This window comes from Equus caballus, chromosome 1, assembly GCF_041296265.1.
Source record: "Equus caballus isolate H_3958 breed thoroughbred chromosome 1, TB-T2T, whole genome shotgun sequence".
Classification (NCBI taxonomy): Eukaryota; Metazoa; Chordata; class Mammalia; order Perissodactyla; family Equidae; genus Equus; species Equus caballus.
This window is the reverse complement of record NC_091684.1, coordinates 166,361,740-166,379,728: the sequence shown is the minus strand read 5'-3', so window position 1 is coordinate 166,379,728 and position 17,989 is coordinate 166,361,740. Positions and strand designations below refer to the sequence as shown.

General features: G+C 45.9%; 1 protein-coding gene across 3 annotated transcripts; it reads right to left on the bottom strand.

Annotated features, from left to right (window-relative positions):
* Positions 1-2,825: 2,825 nt before the first annotated feature.
* Positions 2,826-16,812, bottom strand: GREM1 (gremlin 1, DAN family BMP antagonist). Of its 3 annotated transcripts, none has more exons than XM_070272490.1 (2): positions 16,657-16,812; positions 2,826-6,816 (listed from the first exon to the last, which is right to left on the bottom strand). In XM_070272490.1, the coding sequence occupies exon 2, from the start codon at positions 6,813-6,815 to the stop codon at positions 6,261-6,263; it is 555 nt and encodes a 184-aa protein (XP_070128591.1). In that variant the 5' UTR covers position 6,816; positions 16,657-16,812; the 3' UTR covers positions 2,826-6,260. The 3 variants fall into 3 exon arrangements, with proteins under 3 accessions (XP_070128591.1, XP_001503709.2, XP_070128581.1); XM_001503659.7 differs by lacking the exon at positions 16,657-16,812 and adding an exon at positions 15,597-15,903; XM_070272480.1 differs by lacking the exon at positions 16,657-16,812 and adding an exon at positions 14,995-15,419.
* Between the last annotated feature and the right edge of the window lie 1,177 nt (positions 16,813-17,989).

Sequence of the window (17,989 nt, the reverse complement as noted above, 5' to 3'; positions counted from 1 at the left end):
TTAATTATCTTTGAAGTTTCTGTTACATCTGTTAACTGGACTGGATCATGAATTCTTCTAGTCTCCTGAAATATCTGGCTGCAAGTGTTCAAACTAAGGTTTTCAACTTTTTCCATCATTTTCACTTTGAATCATTGAGAACCGAACCTGCCCTTTTCCCTGAAGGTTTGCAATCTAAAGCTGGAGGACTTGATAGAAACTTAAGAGAGATTCATGTCTGCTGCTGTGGAAGCCCCTCAGAAAGGTACCTGAACATCCGATGACATCATCAGTGACACTTCAAACTGCAAAAGATGCTTCGACTAACACCTCGAGATCTTTTTGACTGTCTGCTATCTGGGCTCCAAAATTGGTTTATAACTTGCTCCCACCATTAACCTTGTTTTTCTTTTTGTATTTCTAGAAATACTTCTTATTAAATACCCAGTTAGCTGTTCACACGATATAGGCCTAACTTTGGGAGCACATCTGCTGCAAAAATAAGGGAACAAGCCACCTGGAAACAACAACTGTAAACCATCATACCCCTTTCTTATCAGATTTAGGTGACTGGTTTACTAACCTTTTCTCTTGGATATCAGCTGGGATCGGATCTATCCTTGTGGGTGTAATAAAAGGGGGCCTCACCTTAGTATTAATAGGTCTACTATTCTGCTTAGTCGTTAAATTGGGAATAAAATGTATATCCCCCTTATCCGCCAAAGCTTTCAAGTTGACAGCACGACAACTCCCTCTTAGAAATTCCCTGGCCCATTTTAAGAAGTGGGTAACTCTCTTCTATGCCAGGGTCCCCTCACACTGCCCTGATTCAGCAGGAAGTAGTCAGATTGGACATGACGGCCCTATTCCCTACACCAGCATATGATTATGCTGGGGGTCTAACTGACAGGGGGCAATTGATACCAGCTCAACACAAAGTTGACATAAGGGAAGCCATATTGTAGAAAGGAAACCATATTATAACTTTAGATGACCTCTAATTAGCTCAGGCATGCTCTGTAGATTTTGTGGCTCCTCCCAGCTGCTTTAAGACGATAGCTCTGGGGGCCAGCCCGGTGGCGCAGTGGTTAAGTGGGCACGTTCTGCTTCAGCAGCTTGGGGTTCACCGGTTCAGATCTCGGGTGCAGATTGGCACCACTTGGCACGCCATGCTGTGGTAGGCATCCCACATATAAAGTAGAGGAAGATGGGCATGGATGTTAGCTCAGGGCCAGCCTTCCTCAGCAAAAAGAGGAGGATTGGCAGCACTTAGCTCAGGGCTAATCTTCCTCAAAAAAAAAAAAGATAACTATGTTCTTTTGAGTTCCTTAGGAATGTGATCACCCTGGGGCAGAGAGCCTATGCTGATAGCCATCATCAAGGACAACCGAAAGATCAGGGTATAGGGTGTTGCTCCATTCTCTGATACGTATCCAGTAAAACAAAGGACTGTCAGGAGCTGGGACCAGATGTCTGCCCCCACCCAGAGACCAGCTGTCTCCTCCACCTGGAGAATAGCCCCATATATAACTGGCCTGTAGTCTTTGTTCTGTGAGATAATTCTTTTGGACATGAGGTGGTCATCTTCCCTCTTGCTAACAAGCTGTAATAAAGTCCTTTCTCTCCTACGACCTTGCCTCCTGACTATTGGCATGTCTTGTGGCAAGTAGAGGACCCCGCCTTGGTGGTACCAACTCTAACATTTTTGCTGATGTCCTGCCACATACTTTTTTTTAAATCTAGAATGCCTTTCTGTATCCAGTCCCACTATCCTGTTCAGATGTTACCTCCCGGGTGTAGGTGTGGCTTTTCTGAGGACACTGTCTCCTTGGTATTTGCTGTCATCTTTCCCCTCCAAGTCCACAGATGCCATAACAAAGAGAATTGGCAAAGAGGATTTGAATGCTTCAGAGCTATTGCTCCTGGTGATGCCAACTACAAGCTCAGGGTGGTCTTAATCATTGGAGGTGAGTAATCAAGAGTTGGATCTGTTTTTACAGTGCTATGTTCTGTCCTTAAAAGAACAAACTGATATAAGTTGAAAATCTCACAATTTTGCATAGTGCTTAAGGATACAGGTGCTGCAGTAAGACCATATGAGTTCACCACCTCCTGGCAGTGATAATAATGGTAGACATGTCATTGAGCTACTTTGAAGATTAAGTGGGAAATAATCCAAATGAAATTGTTAGCGCAGTGTCTGGCATAAGCACTGCAAGCATAGTTGCTGGGATTTTCATTATCATTGTCAGAGCTCTAATATCTAGTAGACATCCTGTATCGTATGTCTGAGTAGGAAGGGACTTCAGAAATCCACTAGTTCAATTGCATACACAAGGCGATTAACTCACTTTACCGCAATCCTTATCAAATGATACCTACCATGTTTTCATATTTCCAAGGACAAAGGAATTCACCATCTCAAAAGCAGCTTATTGCATTGCTGAATCACCCTCATCATTAGAAAGCTCTTCCCTCAACTGAGCCCAAAATCTTTCTCTCGTTCTTCCCTTAAACACTGTAAAATAAAGCTATTATCATTTCTGTATGACCACTCTTCCGCTATATGAAGGCTTCTCATAACCCTTTCCAGCTCTTCTTTCAGCTCTGGGGAAGAGGTTGATACTTTCTGTTGCACACCAGTTTCTCCCAGCCTTTAACTACCACGGCCTGAGGTGTCCTACCGAAATCAAGTGGAATCTGAAAGGTCGAGGTGGAAGAAACACATTAACTCTCTTTGAGATGACAAGAGGTCTAATCATCTCTTTTCTACCTCCCTTCCCACGCCCCTGCCCCACCACTACCCTGTGAACAGTACCAGTTAAAAACACGCCCACACACACATATGGAGAGGAGTTTCAATTTATTGGTTGCTCTTTGGGAAAGGTTATATAGAACATTATTGGGGTGAAATTAAATTCTAGCTACAGATTCCTCAAACTGCTTTAAACCAAATGAAATTTAATGAGATTAGCAAATCCCCTCTCATCCTTATACACAGCAAAGTACCTTACAATTAGAGTCTATATAATCCTCTGTTGTTTTTAAATGATTAAAGCAGACATAATACATAATGCAGTTGATATTAAATATCTTGAGAATGACAAATCAATAGAACTACTTTCACTCTTAAGCATTAACTGGTCATTTATAAATGTTCTGTACATACATTTTTCATTTTAGATTTTCTCCTTAAAAGGACTCGTGAACTATTCACTATTCTCTGCTATTTGTTTGTATACACATGTCATTAAGTCTTCCAAAATAATATTTAAAATCTTTCTTAATATTGCCTCAGAAATGTTAACCTTTAAGGAACATTCAATTAAAAAAATAAAAGCTCAGGTCTTGACTATGTAACACATGTTCAGCTATGTTAAGATTTTATTGTCTCCCTCCATAGAAAGCCTCCAACAACAGACGATGTGCCAGCCTCTTCTGCACTCAACTCAGAGGAAGTCAAACAAAGGAGAAAAAAAAAAAAAAACGCTTGAAATCACAGTGACCAAAGGATTTGAATTAATAATTACATTAAATAACCATAACTTTTTGTTTAACTATTCACATTCCACACAGTGGAAATTATCCTTTTCCCCAGATTTTTCGCTTACATTTTTAACTTTGAAGAACTACAATCACAAAAAACAACTTATAGACTTGCAGGATGTGTGTTTTTCTCTTTTAAGGCCAAGCACAAAATGTACATGATAAAATTCATATTTGGTGTTTGGCATTATTTTAATAGGAAAGATCGAGATCACAAATATCTGGCCATAAAAAAAAATCTACTATAGTAATGAAGAAAACATATCATTACATCATCGGCGACTCCAATACAATATGTAACAGATATGGCACTTTCAATAAATGTTGGAAGACACTCCGTACTTGTGCTCGTCTTATTATAGGCACAGTAAGAAAAGCACACGTTCCCCTCTTTGGCTAGTGCCGTGCTCTTAAGCCAGTTATGCTGCTGATTATCCCAGTGAAGTTAATTTTGAGGAAATTCTCTTTACTTAAGCCAAATCTGACTTACATGCAAGACTGTGGTACAAGCTACTAAAAGAAGATTACCGCTGCCAACTTAAGTCATCTCTTTTTAACAAAACTGCATGCCTGTGGCAGAGTTAAAACAGCAAGAGAAATTCAGTGTCTGCTATTCCGAATGTCATTTTTCCTCTCTAGTGTGGTTTTACATTTTCAGCTCCTTCCCCTTCCTTTTCCTCTCCCCCACCCTCAAAACTCTGGCTTAGCATTTGCGTGCTTAAGTAAATCCATTCTGTGCTCTATTGTTGGAGGATGTGGATGATAGAAAGATTTAGGGCAGGGGCATACAGTGTATACGAAATGCACAGACTATGTGTTCGCACAAATTCGCCTGGTGTAGAAGTATCAGTAGTGAGTTTCAAAGTTTTAAAATTAGACCCAAAATTTTGGGTGTTCAAGATAACTTCTGCCTCAAAGTATGGTTCCTGTTTAGTTGTAAGTTGAGAGAGCACTAGACCAAAATAAAAATAAAATAAAAGCAGCCTCTTCTGTTGCAATGGTTCTTTCAACATTGGAGTCATGATGGGCAACTGAAATGCAAGTCTACGGTGTTTGTCGCCCATGTTACATATGACTTGGCTAGGGAGGCTGATAGGAAGCATAAAGAGTGTTTGGCAGGGGCAAGGAGAGGGGTGTAACACATAAAACTTCAGGCTTGAAGAGAATAGGTTAGCCAAATCTAAAATGCATTATGGTTTACCCACCTTGCACGTTGGTTATTAGATAAATCCTAAATAGGCATTGGGAGTAGCCCAAGTTTAAAGAGAGGAGAGCATCTTACCAGTAGGTTCTGAATTGTTACCATGTTACATGATTCCCACCAGCAGGAGACAGGCAGCTAAATGCACTAAATGCTCTGATTTCCTAACTGGAGTTTCCCAGTAGACCCTCAGAGGGCAAAGGAGGAAGGGGAAGCCATATCCCTTACAGCTCCTCCCAGATATCAAACCACTCCTCAGCCAGAGGCAATCTCCTTTATTTCCTTACTCTCCTCTGCTCTCCAGCTCAAACTCCTATCAAAGGCTAAAATGAAAAGACCCAAAATATGCTTCTAGCTAAAATGGAGCAGGCCCTAAACTCTCTCCTTTAGACTGGTGTTCACTGTCAGGTACGCTCAGCAGACGCAGAATCTTTATAACACGGGGTTGTGGCTCTCAGAAACATTACACAGAAATAATGATCTGGGAATGAGGTGACTACAACCAGCAAAAGGAAAGATATTAGGTCCTTCTGCCTATAGGTTTTGTTTTTTCCTATCCCTGGGTAGAGGGTTTCTGAATTATATCTACTGTCCACCCGAGGGACAAAGCAGGAGGGGCTGTTCTGGTTTAGCTCACTTACTTGGTTCTGAAAATAGGAGTGGTCCATATGCATTTTGAAGGTTGGCATTGGGTTAGGACTAGTTTCAGCAGATCATAGTGACAGCCAAAGTTAATGATTTTTGGCAATCTCCTTTCTCCTCTGTTCACTTGAGTTCTGTTAAATACCAGGAAAACACTTGCTAAAGCTTGGGTCTCTGTGTTGGGGTTGGCCTTTCAAGACTCTGCACATCTCCCTACTGAAATTTTGCTGAGCCCAACTGGTCCTCATCCCCAGTCCCTCCCTTCTCTCACTTCTCTATCCTTTCTGCCCTTGTCCACACCAGCCTCCCCAGAGTCTGGTGGCTCTTCCCCAAATGGGAAACATTTACATCTATGGTCAACTGAGTTAATTCAGAACCCTTGGCAGATAGGAGACGAGGCTAAAATAGTCATCGAGCTCCTAAGAAGGATGGACCGTGGAAGGGAGGAGGAAGGGAGGAAGCAAGCACAGGCTGAAATACCTTTTCCAAGTCTAATGCAGCACTAAAACAGGTCTCTTGCCCTCAGAGTAGCCTCTTCCATTAACATTCATTCTGCAGGGAGATTCTGGTCCCCAGTAGGGCACACGGAAGACAAAGGAAGAACCAGAACACAGCCCTGCCCCTTTGAACGTGCCATCCCCTGTGGAAGCAGATACATTTACATAACAGGAAGTGCCCTGCAGCAGACACTGAGTTTCCTCTGGTGTCTGCAAACACCCACGGCACCCATGCACAATCATGCACACAAACTACGCACTAGCAGGCTTCTGTCAGGAGGCTGCTGATGGTTCTCCTTGCCTCTAGGTTTAAGCCAATAAGAATCAGGTCGTTTGGGATCTGGCTCTGCGCCTGCCCGGGGCTGCATCCCTAGGCCAGGCTGGGTGTGCCCGGCTTAATCCAAATCGATGGATATGCAGCGACACTGCTTCACGCGAGTGACCCTCCTCTTCTTGGTGGGTGGCTGTAGTTCTGGGCAGTTGAGGGTGACCATCATGGTGGTGAATTTCTTGGGCTTGCAGAAGGAGCAGGACTGAAAGGAGCCTTCCTCCTTCCGGATGTGCCTGGGGATGTAGAAGGAGTTGCATTGGCCGTAGCAGAAGCGGTTGATGATGGTGCGGCTATTGCAGCCCTCCTCGTGGATGGTCTGCTTAAGGGGCTGGGTTTTGCACCAGTCTCGCTTCAGGTATTTGCGTTCGGTCACATGCAGGGCCTCCTGGCTGGACTCCAGCACCTCCTCCCCCGGCATGGCAGTGCCCGGCCCTTGGCCCCGCCCCCGGTTCCTGGAGCCAGGCTGCTGGGGAGACTGAGTCTGCTCGGAGTCATTGTGCTGGGCCTTGTCTGGTGGGGGGATGGCACCTTGGGACCCCTTCTTTTTCCCTTCAGCAGCGGGCAACAGGGTCCCCAGGAGGAGAAGCAGGGCTCCCACAGCGTAGGCGGTGCGGCTCATGCTAAAGGAGGGAAGCACAGAGAGGGGAGACACAAAAGATGGAAAATTAATCAAAACATTAATAATAGCAACTAACACTTTATCAGGCACTTGTTAAATACTTTATGTAAAATCTTTCATTTACTTCTCACAATATCTCTATAAGTTAGGTACTGTTATTCCCATTATCCTCTGGGCCATCAAGCCATGAAGTAGCTTGTCCAGAGTCGCACAGTGAATAAGCCAAGATGTGAACTCAGCCAGGGCCTACCTCTTCATCACATGGACTCCCACAGGAATTTCTTCCTGCTTCTGACACCAACTACATTTGACTTTGTATTATGGTCACCTAACTATATTCATTCTTGTACATGACAATATTGAGTAGGTTCCCTCTGTATGAAGGCCAGATTACCTTTGCTCTTCTTTGGGGAAGCTTATTTTCTATGTGGTTTTGTAGCAAGATGAATCAGCCTCACTGCCCAGAGGACTCATCCGCCAGCAAACGCTCCCAGTCTTTTCTCCCCAACTAGCCTGAGCGCTTCTTGAGCTGTGCCTCATTCAGTTGGCTGGATGCTTACAAGATGCTGACTGCCTATCAGGCCTTGGGAGGAGACCGGGGGGGGGGGGCGACCAGAAAGCATGTGACAGAGAGAGAACACTTCCCAGGAAGAGCGCTGGATGAGAAGTCAAGACTGAGTTTCTAGTTGAAGTCCTGGGGTAACAACTTGCTATCTGACAGAAAGAAGCATTACTTTACTTCTCAACAAATAACTTCATTTGAGCAAAGAGACAAATACCCCGCCTCCCCAGATGGGTTGTTCAGATCAAATTTCATGTAGAAGTGAAAGCAGTTGAGAACTACCCAAATGTATGGCAGTACTGCAGACAGGACGAATTACTTTACCAGAAAGATCACATTACACCAAAGACTCCTGGACCCTTCACTTATTCTCATTTTTAAATTGGGCACAGATATTTGTTATACCATGATAGACATTTTTCTACTTTTTTTGTGTGTGTACGAGGCAGATTGGTGCTGAGCTAACATCTGTGCCAGTCTTCCTCTACTTTATGTGGGATGCTGCCACAGGGTGGCTTGACAAGTGGTGCTAGGTCTGCTCCCAGGATGCAAACCTACAACCCCGGGTACCGAAGTGGAGTACACGAACTTAACCACTATGCCAACAGGCCAGCCCCCATTTTTCTACTTTTAAATGATAAAATATGTCATTCACATAAATGTGTGCATGTGACAAAACTTAGAAGGTAGAAAACGGGCACAAGAGAACAGGTATGTGCAAATATTTACATTAGTAAGTGCCATAGATATGTTGAACAAATTAACAACAGAGAGTTATTGTGGATGGGTCTAGAGTTAGATGTGGGTCAGAAAGGGCAATGGCCCATGAACAATGACAAAAAAAATATTTAAATAAGGGGAAGAGGCAGAGGGAAAACTGACCAAAAAAAGCAAAACAGGAAAGCAAGGATGGAGAAACCAAAAAATGAATGGAGTGAGGAATGTAAATCAGAGAAAGGAGGACTATTCTAGAGGCAGGGTGTTCAGGGAAGGCAGGGCAGACAGAGAAGGGGGAAAAGGAGGAGGAGGAGAACCATATTTTTATTTCTGTATTTTTAAATTTTATTCCCTTTTTTTTTTTATTGTGATAACATGGGTTTACAACATTATAAAAATTTCAGGTGTACATCATTATATTTCAATTTCTGTGTAGATTATATCATGTTCACCACCCAAAGACTAATTACAATCCATCACCATATGTGTGTATATATATATATATATATATATATATATATATATATATACACACCACATCTTCTTTATCCATTCATCCCTTCCTGGGCACTTAAGTTGCTTCCAAGTCTTAGGTATTGTGAATAATGGTGCAATGAACATAGGGGTGCATGTATCTTTATACATTCATATTTTCCTGTTCTTTGGATAAATACCCAGCAGTGGAATAGCTGGATCATATGGTATTTCTATTCTTAATTTTTTGAGGAATTCTCCATACTGTTTTCCATGGTGGTTGCACCAGTTTGCACTCCCACTAGCAGTGTATGAGAGTTCCCTTTTCTCCACATCTAGGAAAAAGCATCGTTTTAAAAAGGAGAGTGCAAGAGAGAAGCATCAGCCTATAAAGATTCTCCTGGGACGGGGTTTCTCACACCTGAATGTGCAGACAATCACCTGGGGCTATTGTTCAAATGCGGACTTTGATTTAGCAGGTCTGCCTTTCTAACAAGCTTTGAGTAGCAAGACCTGTAGCGCTTGCAGCCACGGGGCACAGTGGGAGTTACTAAAATGTGGAAGGATTTTCTTTTCAATGAGTACAGTTTCAAATTCATAGCCTCCCTCCTCAGGCCATCACACCAAATCTGACCTGAATCCTGAGGCCTCCCCTGTCTCCCGCACCCGCCACGGATCTGAACCTGAGGATACAGCTGTGAAGCACCCATTGATTCCCCTGCTTTCTTCTGTACACCAGTGTTACCCATGATTACCACTAAGCGCAATTTAATAGTGACCTTATCATGGCCCCCCAAGGAACTGTCGAAGCTGGTATCAGTAACTAGAGCAATTACCTTTCAAAGACAAGGGCAGTGCGGAATCTACATTCTCTAAAGGACAGTCTGTGTAAGTCAAAACCAGGCAACCCTAAGGATAATGTCAAATTAAGATCATTAAATATTAAATTTAAAATATCCTTAAATGGCACCATCTTTCCAACACTAACCTAATACTCTTGGACAAGTTCAAGTTTGGAGCTGACAATGTGACATTCAGCCCCTGCTCTGTCTGTAGACTCCCTGGCTTTTGTCAGTTTATGTTACAACATCCCTGTTCTTTAAACAGAGCCTTTTTTGCCTCAACAACAAAAAAATCAATTTCCTTGTTTTGTCTTAAAAAAAAAAATCACTCATGAGAAAAGTCCAGTTACAAAGCAGTGCTGATTTCTCCAGAGACCAGGATAACCTGAGCCACGATAGGTCAGTCTCCAGGGCAAAAATATTGTGAATTTGAGAAGCTTCACAAATTTTTGCTATTTATTCAACTTGGGGCCAGTATCTAAACTAACATTCAGTCTCTCTGCCCATTTCAAAGAGGAGCACATAAGACAGCCCTGGGCCCACACCCACGTTCTTCCCCATCCCTCCTAAAAATGGCTCCAGGACAACTCAGCCTCGCAGAGCAAGGCCCTCAGAGCCCAATATCACAGAGGCCAATCTGAGACTGACTGGGGATGTATGTTGACTGTATATGACACAGGTTCACATCGTGAGGCCATCCCGTCCCACAACCATCTGTCCCCAAAATGCAATTTTCTGTCTCCAGACCCACCTTCTATATATTCAACTTTTCCTTTCTGGCATTTTCACATCTGTCATTAAATCAATACCCAGGCTGAGAGTCATGAGGGCTTATTTATAACCTTATCCTCAGGGCCCATTTGTCAAATGAATGATTGTTAGAGACCACATTGGTTTACAGTGTCTGTTCCTTGCATTCTAAAATGCCTCCACACGTGTCAAGGAGCAGCAGAGCCAACATCAATCCTTTTGATTTCTGACCCTCAGTGTAGCAAACTCCTTCTAACCTAGGGAGCTTCTTAAGACTTGTCTTCCTTTTTCTAGGAAACCTCCAAATATCCACTACTTTCTACCTGCTCCCATGCAGAATGCTGTGGGGTTTATTTTCTAACTGAAGCCATTGTATTCATTATGGCAGAAACCAACAATAAAGCAGTACATTCAAAATTAGTCAACTGTGGTTTTCAGTTTTAATTTGGACAGACTTCCTGTTCCCATGGGAACGTGTGTACCCCATAAGCCAAAGGGGTAGAGAGTGGCAAGCTGTTTTCTTGGTTTTTTTTCAAGTAAATGTTTCTCAAAATAAGATTTACTAGGTGTAGAAAATACTATGAAACAGTTTTTCATTTTTAAAAACCCTATGCTTTAAAGACCTTCAGCACTTATTGCAGGGCTTTCGAGTTCTTAAACCTTACAATTAATTAGTTATTTGGAAAGAAGTAAAAAGCAGCTTCAGGACTCTCCATCAATAGAGACCTGAGCTTCCTAGAGAAGAGCAGTCTCTGAAGGACTCTGCTTATTCCACGTGAGTAAGAGTAAGGGGCACGAGAACTATAATTAATATTAGAAGCAGGGCTCTGTCAAGTCATGTGGTCAATCGAAATAACCTCTCCCCCACACCAAACTCGTCTTGATTACTCAGTGAAGGAAACAGGACTGTTTGGCTCTGGAAATCCCAATTGTATTGCCACCAAATAATTCACACTTTGTAAATATCATAGGCATGGAGGAAATTAAGATGTAAATTCATGGAGGACGATTCTTTTCCACATCAACAGCTAGAAGAGTGCCCCATTATCAAAACCAATCTACATGCTTAATCCAGATTTAGGTTCCTATGAATTACCACCCATGTCCAACCAGCAGCTGCAAACATTGCATTCACGAAATGACCCACTCACATCATTAAATTAAAGCTGAAGCCCATGGTCCCAGAGTGCATGACAACATCCAAAGACCCCCCGTTATTCTCCTTTGCAGACAATATTCTTCTTTTCAAACCCTGCCTCAACTTCCCCTTACTGTATTTCTGCTTCTGCAAGTAATGTGATCCTATTTTCACAGTGAGCTTTCTCTGCTACTGTTCTCCACCAGCAAGACCCACACCACCCCCACCTTTCTTTTCCTCTCCCATTGCCCTCCCCTCCAATCCACTTGTCCCAGAGGACAGATACTCTCAGAGCTGGTCTTCTCTACCTGATGCTCTCCTTCAGGTTTCCCTGAGCTATCAAGAGCAAACATCTGCATGGAAGAGAAGGCTTATTAGCCACCTCTGTCCTATGCGTCATGGTGGTTTACTCCAATCTTCACAAGCTCTAACAACACAATCATCTGATTGTGAGGAATCAGAAATAAAAACACTATGTGTGAATTGTTTCCAATGTTCTCGATGTCTTTGGGAAAGTTTAGGCCAGCTCCTTCCAGCACTCTTCTTGCCCTGTTTCTCATTTTAGCTAACCAACCTGCTTATAATCAGTTAAATGGAGTATTGAGTGGGAATTACACTGAAGGGACAATGGTCAGCAAGCCAGATGTCTGTGCCTGAACGTCTGATCAGTTCCTCCTGATGAATTAAGTTCTGGAAAGACATTCAACAGGTACAACGTCAAATGATTCTCCCAGCATAAAAAAATAAAGGAAGTGCCAGCCAGGGCTCTAAGTGCAGGCCAGGTTTATAATCTATTCCTTTTCCTCAGGACTAAATCTTCAAGAAGAGCAAAGGTTATTTTTAATTTGCTCTTTAATTTTTAAAAAGATAGTCAACTTTCAGAAATTAAGTAGAGAATTTCTTAAGAATATAAAGGGTTAATTTTTTTTCCAGACAAGGTGCACCAGGAAGCTAAGATAAAGGCTTACCCTCTATGTGTTGCAAGTACACTAACTACCACCTCCCTATTCTGAAGACCATTCAGGCTAAATCAGGTGGGGCCCAACAAGGCGTAGGCAGGGAGCAGACGAGCTGGTAGTTAAGTACCCCAGGAGCTCTATGCTCATCAGAAGATTTTTTTGGTGAAGTTAAAGATTGTATCCATTTCTCGTGGTCAACAAGAAACAAGTTAGAAAGCAATAAATATTAAGTGTTCACTGAGCAGCACTACTGAGAGACAGCCAAGTTAGAGGTTCTGTACTGTAGTGAAACGTGTGTTCGTCCCTGTGTGAGTGGGATTTGGGCTTTAATTTCAGAACCACCTTGTCATATATCCTGGCGCCATATAATGTCATGGCCTCTCCCAATACCACTACTCATAATAAGAGTTACCTATGTTTTTGAACCTCACCATGCCGGGAATTATGCTAAATTCCAACCGAATTTTATAATCTATTTTTCACAACAAAATATGAGGTAGATGATATTGTCTTCCTTTTACCTGTCAGGGAATCCAGACTCAGAAAAGTTAGGAATCTCTCCAAGGTCACACAGCTCCTAAGTGGGAGAGCCAGGGTTTGAGCTCAGTTCTGCCTGGCCCCCAAACACACGTCCTTAACCACTATTCTATGGACACTCAGCACAGCGTTTACCAAGTGACACATGGACTTGTTTCTAATGCGATCAAGTTTGAGGAATATTGTAACTCAAGTAACTATCTATTTTGTATGTTCAGGTGTTGAAGAAAAAAAACTTCTCTTGTCCCAGGAATTACTGTTGCACTTTGCATTTCTAAGAGCATATGTTAAAACTAAAGAAAATTCCTTGCAGATGTAAGTCATAAGCTGGTAACACTTGCCTGATCTGTGCCTTTCAGCTGGATGCTCCAGTCATCCCACCACTTCCCCCCACCCCACCCCCATGTAAAAGGTTTAGGTTTTCCTGGCTGTCCTTTATTCTCTGTTCTAGGACACGCTCCACAGCTTTGCTGTTGACAAGCCTTTCTTGGGAGAGGGGTCTGTGGCATAAAATTTCTTGTCATTATTTCGCTTTTAGTACTTAAACATTAAGACTGAGGGCTTTGGTTTAGAAGACAAGGCAGGCAGCTCTCATTCAGAGATACGGGGATAGAATACCTTTCTATTCTTCCCCGTATAACCACTCATATAAAGACTGTTAGCCAACTTGGATTTCCTACGGATTGTGGGTTACCAAAACATTTCACTCAAACTGAACTTTTAAGAAAATAGGAAACCTGTGAAATTACAAAGTTTACAAAGACTTTAATTCCTACAATGCCCTCGGGTTAAACACACACACACACACACACACACACACACACAGAGTAACTACAGTTCCAAAGAATTCTTAAATAATTGGTTAATACTAACACCTGGAGAGTGCAATTTATCCAGTGATAGTAATCAAATCACCTATGTTGTAGACTTGGGTATGCCAGGGAGGAGATGAGAATCTGTAGTTTTCTTAAGATCTTTCCCTCGTTGCGTTGAAAAGTCTATCCCTTTAAGTCCCCCATGCACCCCTGCCCCCGCCCAAATAAAAGAAGGAAAGAACCAAAGGAAGGGGGGCTGGAAAGCCCTGGGGTGAAAGAAGACCCCTCACCCTGGGATCGGGGTTATCTTAACCTCTTCTCCAATATTTATTTAACTTGTGCGTACAGCCAGAAGGAAGCCGCTACTCTGGGGTCCCTGCGACAGCTTAAATCCCTTGTGACCCACTTAACACAATAGATTGTTTTAATCAACTCGTGTCCTGGCACCACCTCGAAGGGGAACATAAACAGACGCGCACACCGCTCGAATCTGCTGTTTCCAGCAGGAGATCCAATTACCTACCGATGGTCGCCTCTCTGCCCTTGTACTATTTAAGAAGAGATTTTTAACCCCTAACTTTGAGGCTATATTTCTGTCTAAAAGAGCCGGGATTCGGAGTCGCAGGGGAGGAGGAGGCGGCAGCCAGGTTCGTCCTGGGAGCCCATTCAGGCCCCTCTGGGCGCGGAGGAAGGGCTTCACTGACTACTACTTGGTCACCTCCTGTCTGCCCCCGACCTCGCCCGGGGACCATCACCAGAGCCGAGAGCGAACAAATGCCAGGCTGGGGCGCCCCCAAGGCGAAGCTAGGATCCAAAGACGATGCTAAGCTAAGCCAGAGTGGTGGCGCATCTGTTCCTCCCAAACCTGAAGTCTACAAATAACTCCGACTGGCGAGGTGACAGCCCCCACGTCCCAACACCCCCGGCCTTGATCCGCGAGCTGCAGAGGGGTCAGTGGGTGTGAGAAGGCAGCGGGCGAGGACCAGAGAGGACCTGGGCGTCCAAGCCGGGGACCAGCCTCCCGCCGCCAGTCCCGCGTGGTCCGTCGCTAGCGAGGCAAGGCGGGGCCCTCTAGGACACAAATTAAGAGGCACCCACGGAAGTGGGACCCGGCAGGTTGTCTCTGCCCGGCGCCAGGACGTCCGCGATTCAGCCGAGGCGCGCCTGGGGTGGAGAGATGCCTAGAAGAGGGAACCGAGCGCCCACGAGTGCACAGCCAGCACGTGGGTGTGTGCGGTGTTCGCGGCGTGAGCACAGCGGGATCACTGGACTCGGCGTCCGGGACAGGGCGCCCCACTTCAGCCGTCCGATTACACGACGCTAGCGTTTCTGCCGCAGCCGAACCGAACCCAGCGGCTCCGCTCTTGCCCGAGTGTCCATCTCACCTTGAGGATGGGCGAATGGACCCATCGCCGATTCTCCGCATCTTCCAGCCCGCCGCAGGATCACTCACGGCACTTGGACGGGAGCCCTCAGACGTCCCCAGCCCCAGGGCCCCGCCTCAAATACATGGGGGCCTCTCAGTGCAACTTGCCCCGCCATCTGCAGCGGAACCGCAGGTCCCCGCTGCTCCCTACTGTGCCGGCTCACCATAGCTCTGCTCCCGCGCGCCTGCCGCTGGACTCCGCGCCCTTGCGGTGCGTGCGCGTCTGGCAGGCGCGGCTGCCACGCGCACCAGGAGCGAGTTAGCCGGGCTCTGGGAGATGGAAACGCGATGCGGGGCCATCGCTCTGGCTCTTAACAGCCGCTTTCCCGGGCTTTCCCGGCAGATCGCGCAAGGTGAGGTCACGACAGCCACGACCTCGGCAGGAAGGACCCCGCTAAGGTTCTTCAAGCTTCATCCCAGGGAACCGCGGGGCCTGGGCCGGCGCCCACCGAGAGCTGCCGCGCGTCTGCACCGAGCGGGGAGAGGGAGTCGTTTGCAGACCCCTGCGCCTCCCCCTAATCCCCAACACACACATGCCCTGACCCGCGCCTGGGCGCTCACCTGTCAGTCCGGCGGGTCTTCTAGGCTTGCGCTCTCGACGCGTGGCGCGGTTGTGCGGCCGCGGCCCGAGCCGCCGGGGCTGGGCGCGGGGTCAGCCGGACAGAGCGTGACGCTCTCGCTGCACACTGGGTCGCCCGGTCCGCGGAGGGCGCACCGAGTGCGGGGCATCGCGCCGTCTCCCGTTTAAATGCCGGCAGCCGAGCGCGGCGCCCGGGCAGCGCCTCTCCATTGGCCAGGCGCCGCCGCCGCCGCTGGACCTGCTATCCGCCCCCTTTCCCGGTAGTGCCCCCGCCCCCCGCACCCCTCCTGCCTCCCCGCGGGGTCCCCTCTCCGCCTGCCTCGCCTCTTTGTCTGCTCCCCCCGCCCAGGCCGGCTGGGAGAGGTCACCCCAGGGAACCGCGCCTGGAATGCACAGCAAATCACATTTTCCGCTCCCGTTGGAGGGGGAAGCGCGGGAGGAAATCCCCCCCGGCTCCCGGCCCCTCATTCCTCCTCCGCCTCGGGCCTGGGCTTTTCCTCTCGCCAGCTCCGCTTCGCCTGCGTCGGCCCCGCGACGCGCCCGGTGGGGGAGACTGCACTGGGACGAGCAACATCTCCGTGGGATCGCGACAGATCGGGCGGTTCTTTCCCGCTGGAAGGAGCGGGACCGCAGGACGCTCTGGTTGAGCGGTCGCCGCGGCTCCGGCGCGGCTCCGCCCGCGGCCCCCAACTTCGAGGGCTCTGACCCCGGCGCCCCCGTTAACCCCGGCGGGCTCGCCGGCCGCCAGCAGGAGCCTGTCGCCAACATGACACCCTCCTCTCCTCGCCCGCCACGGGTTCTTTCAGCTCGGACGCTGGCGGCTTCGGCTGTGAGTGTACAGAAGGGAGTAACGGGGGAGAACAAACCGCAAAGGACCCTCAAAAGTCAAGATTTCCATTCCTGAGACAGCTTAAAAAAGAGAGAGAACAATCGCTAGGCGAGAAGAGGCTTTCTGTAGTACGTTAAAGATGAATAAATCAGGAAAATAAAACATGAGAAGAGAAATAACCCCCCAGAAATTTAAGACAAAAACCCACGTACGTGAAAAACCGATGTCACATTCTGTATTCATTAGTAAGAACCCTATGAATAGTGGCGAACACACCAAGCGCATAAATATTTTTTCAAAGAGGAGAGAACACTTTCGTTTGTTCTCTTAGCTTGAAAATTGGTTCCTCAAAGAGGCCTTCAGCTTCGTGTGTCAAAATTACAGCCTGTGCAAAAATCAAGCCCGCTGCAAGATCTGCAGACCGGCTGCGTCAGCCGCGGCGGATGACGACTTCGAAAAAAAGCTGTTAGAGAAGGGAATTTGAAGGTGTCTGTACTTACCACAGCAAAATAAACAAAACAATGAAACCCATCAAAAGATACTTATGAAACATTCGTGATTTAAGTACTTGGCTAAGAAAACAAAACAAAACCCCAAAAGAGCATGGTCTTTAGGCAGGCACTAGGGAGACGGGGCAGGGAACACTGAACGTCTGTGAGGTTCTGTTAGGAACTTGCAATCGATTTTTCAAAAGAAATGAAACAAGAAAGAAGTCTGCATTAAGTCAATATCTAGAGAATCCTCATTGCCTGAATGTTGTGTTTGTGCAAACCGCAGTTTCTACCCACGAACTCAGGGCTGCACTTTAAGTGTTTTCAGCAATTTTTTGTTAAATCATCCAGTGAGCCATAGCTTGCAGTTGGCTGCAGGATGGAAAATTCAACGGGGCTTAAAGACTTATCCTGGTCGAATGGGCTGCAGGAGAGAGAGGTGGTCAGAAATACACAAAACACTTAGGCGGTTAACAGTTCAGCCAAAACTCACCGTAAAGCCTAGGAGCCAGCTGTTCTCTGGGCGTGTAAACCATTCCCCAAAAGACAAGAGAGCATGTTTTACAGATTCATTAATTCCTTCTGATCTAAAATCAAGGCTTTCCTCACTTTTTTCAAGACTCATATAAACTGCTCCAAATAAAAATACAAAGAGATGGAGATTTCCTCCTGAAGTGGAAGTAATTGTTTCGAGCACTGACGCTGTGGTTTTGTATACCTCAATCTGTCTCTATCTAGTAACTGTTGTTGATAACTACACTCTGCAACAGAAATTCTCCCATCCCACCACCCCACAGCTCTCTATCCCATTTCACTGCATCATTTCTCTTCATTGTTACTTAACTCCCCTGCCACTAGAAAGTAAGTTTCGTGAGGGTAGGGACTTTGTCTATCTTGGTCACCTTGATTACAAGAAGCAGATAGAATACAAAGTGTCTAACACCGAATTGGGATTCAATAAATAGAAGTGGATTAAGAATGCTCAGCACATGCCACCTAACTAGGATTCTTAACTGAGCCGAATGCTGAGGACATAACCATCATGGATATAACA

Bases quoted from the DNA above. Each gene is read 5' to 3' on its own strand.
- GREM1 (XM_070272480.1), bottom strand. From the start codon at position 15,035: ATGCGGAGAATCGGCGATGGGTCCATTCGCCCATCCTCAAG. The intron at 6,817-14,994 runs GTGAGATGGACA...TCCCTCCTTTAG, and splicing joins TCCATTCGCCCATCCTCAAG to CATGAGCCGCACCGCCTACG.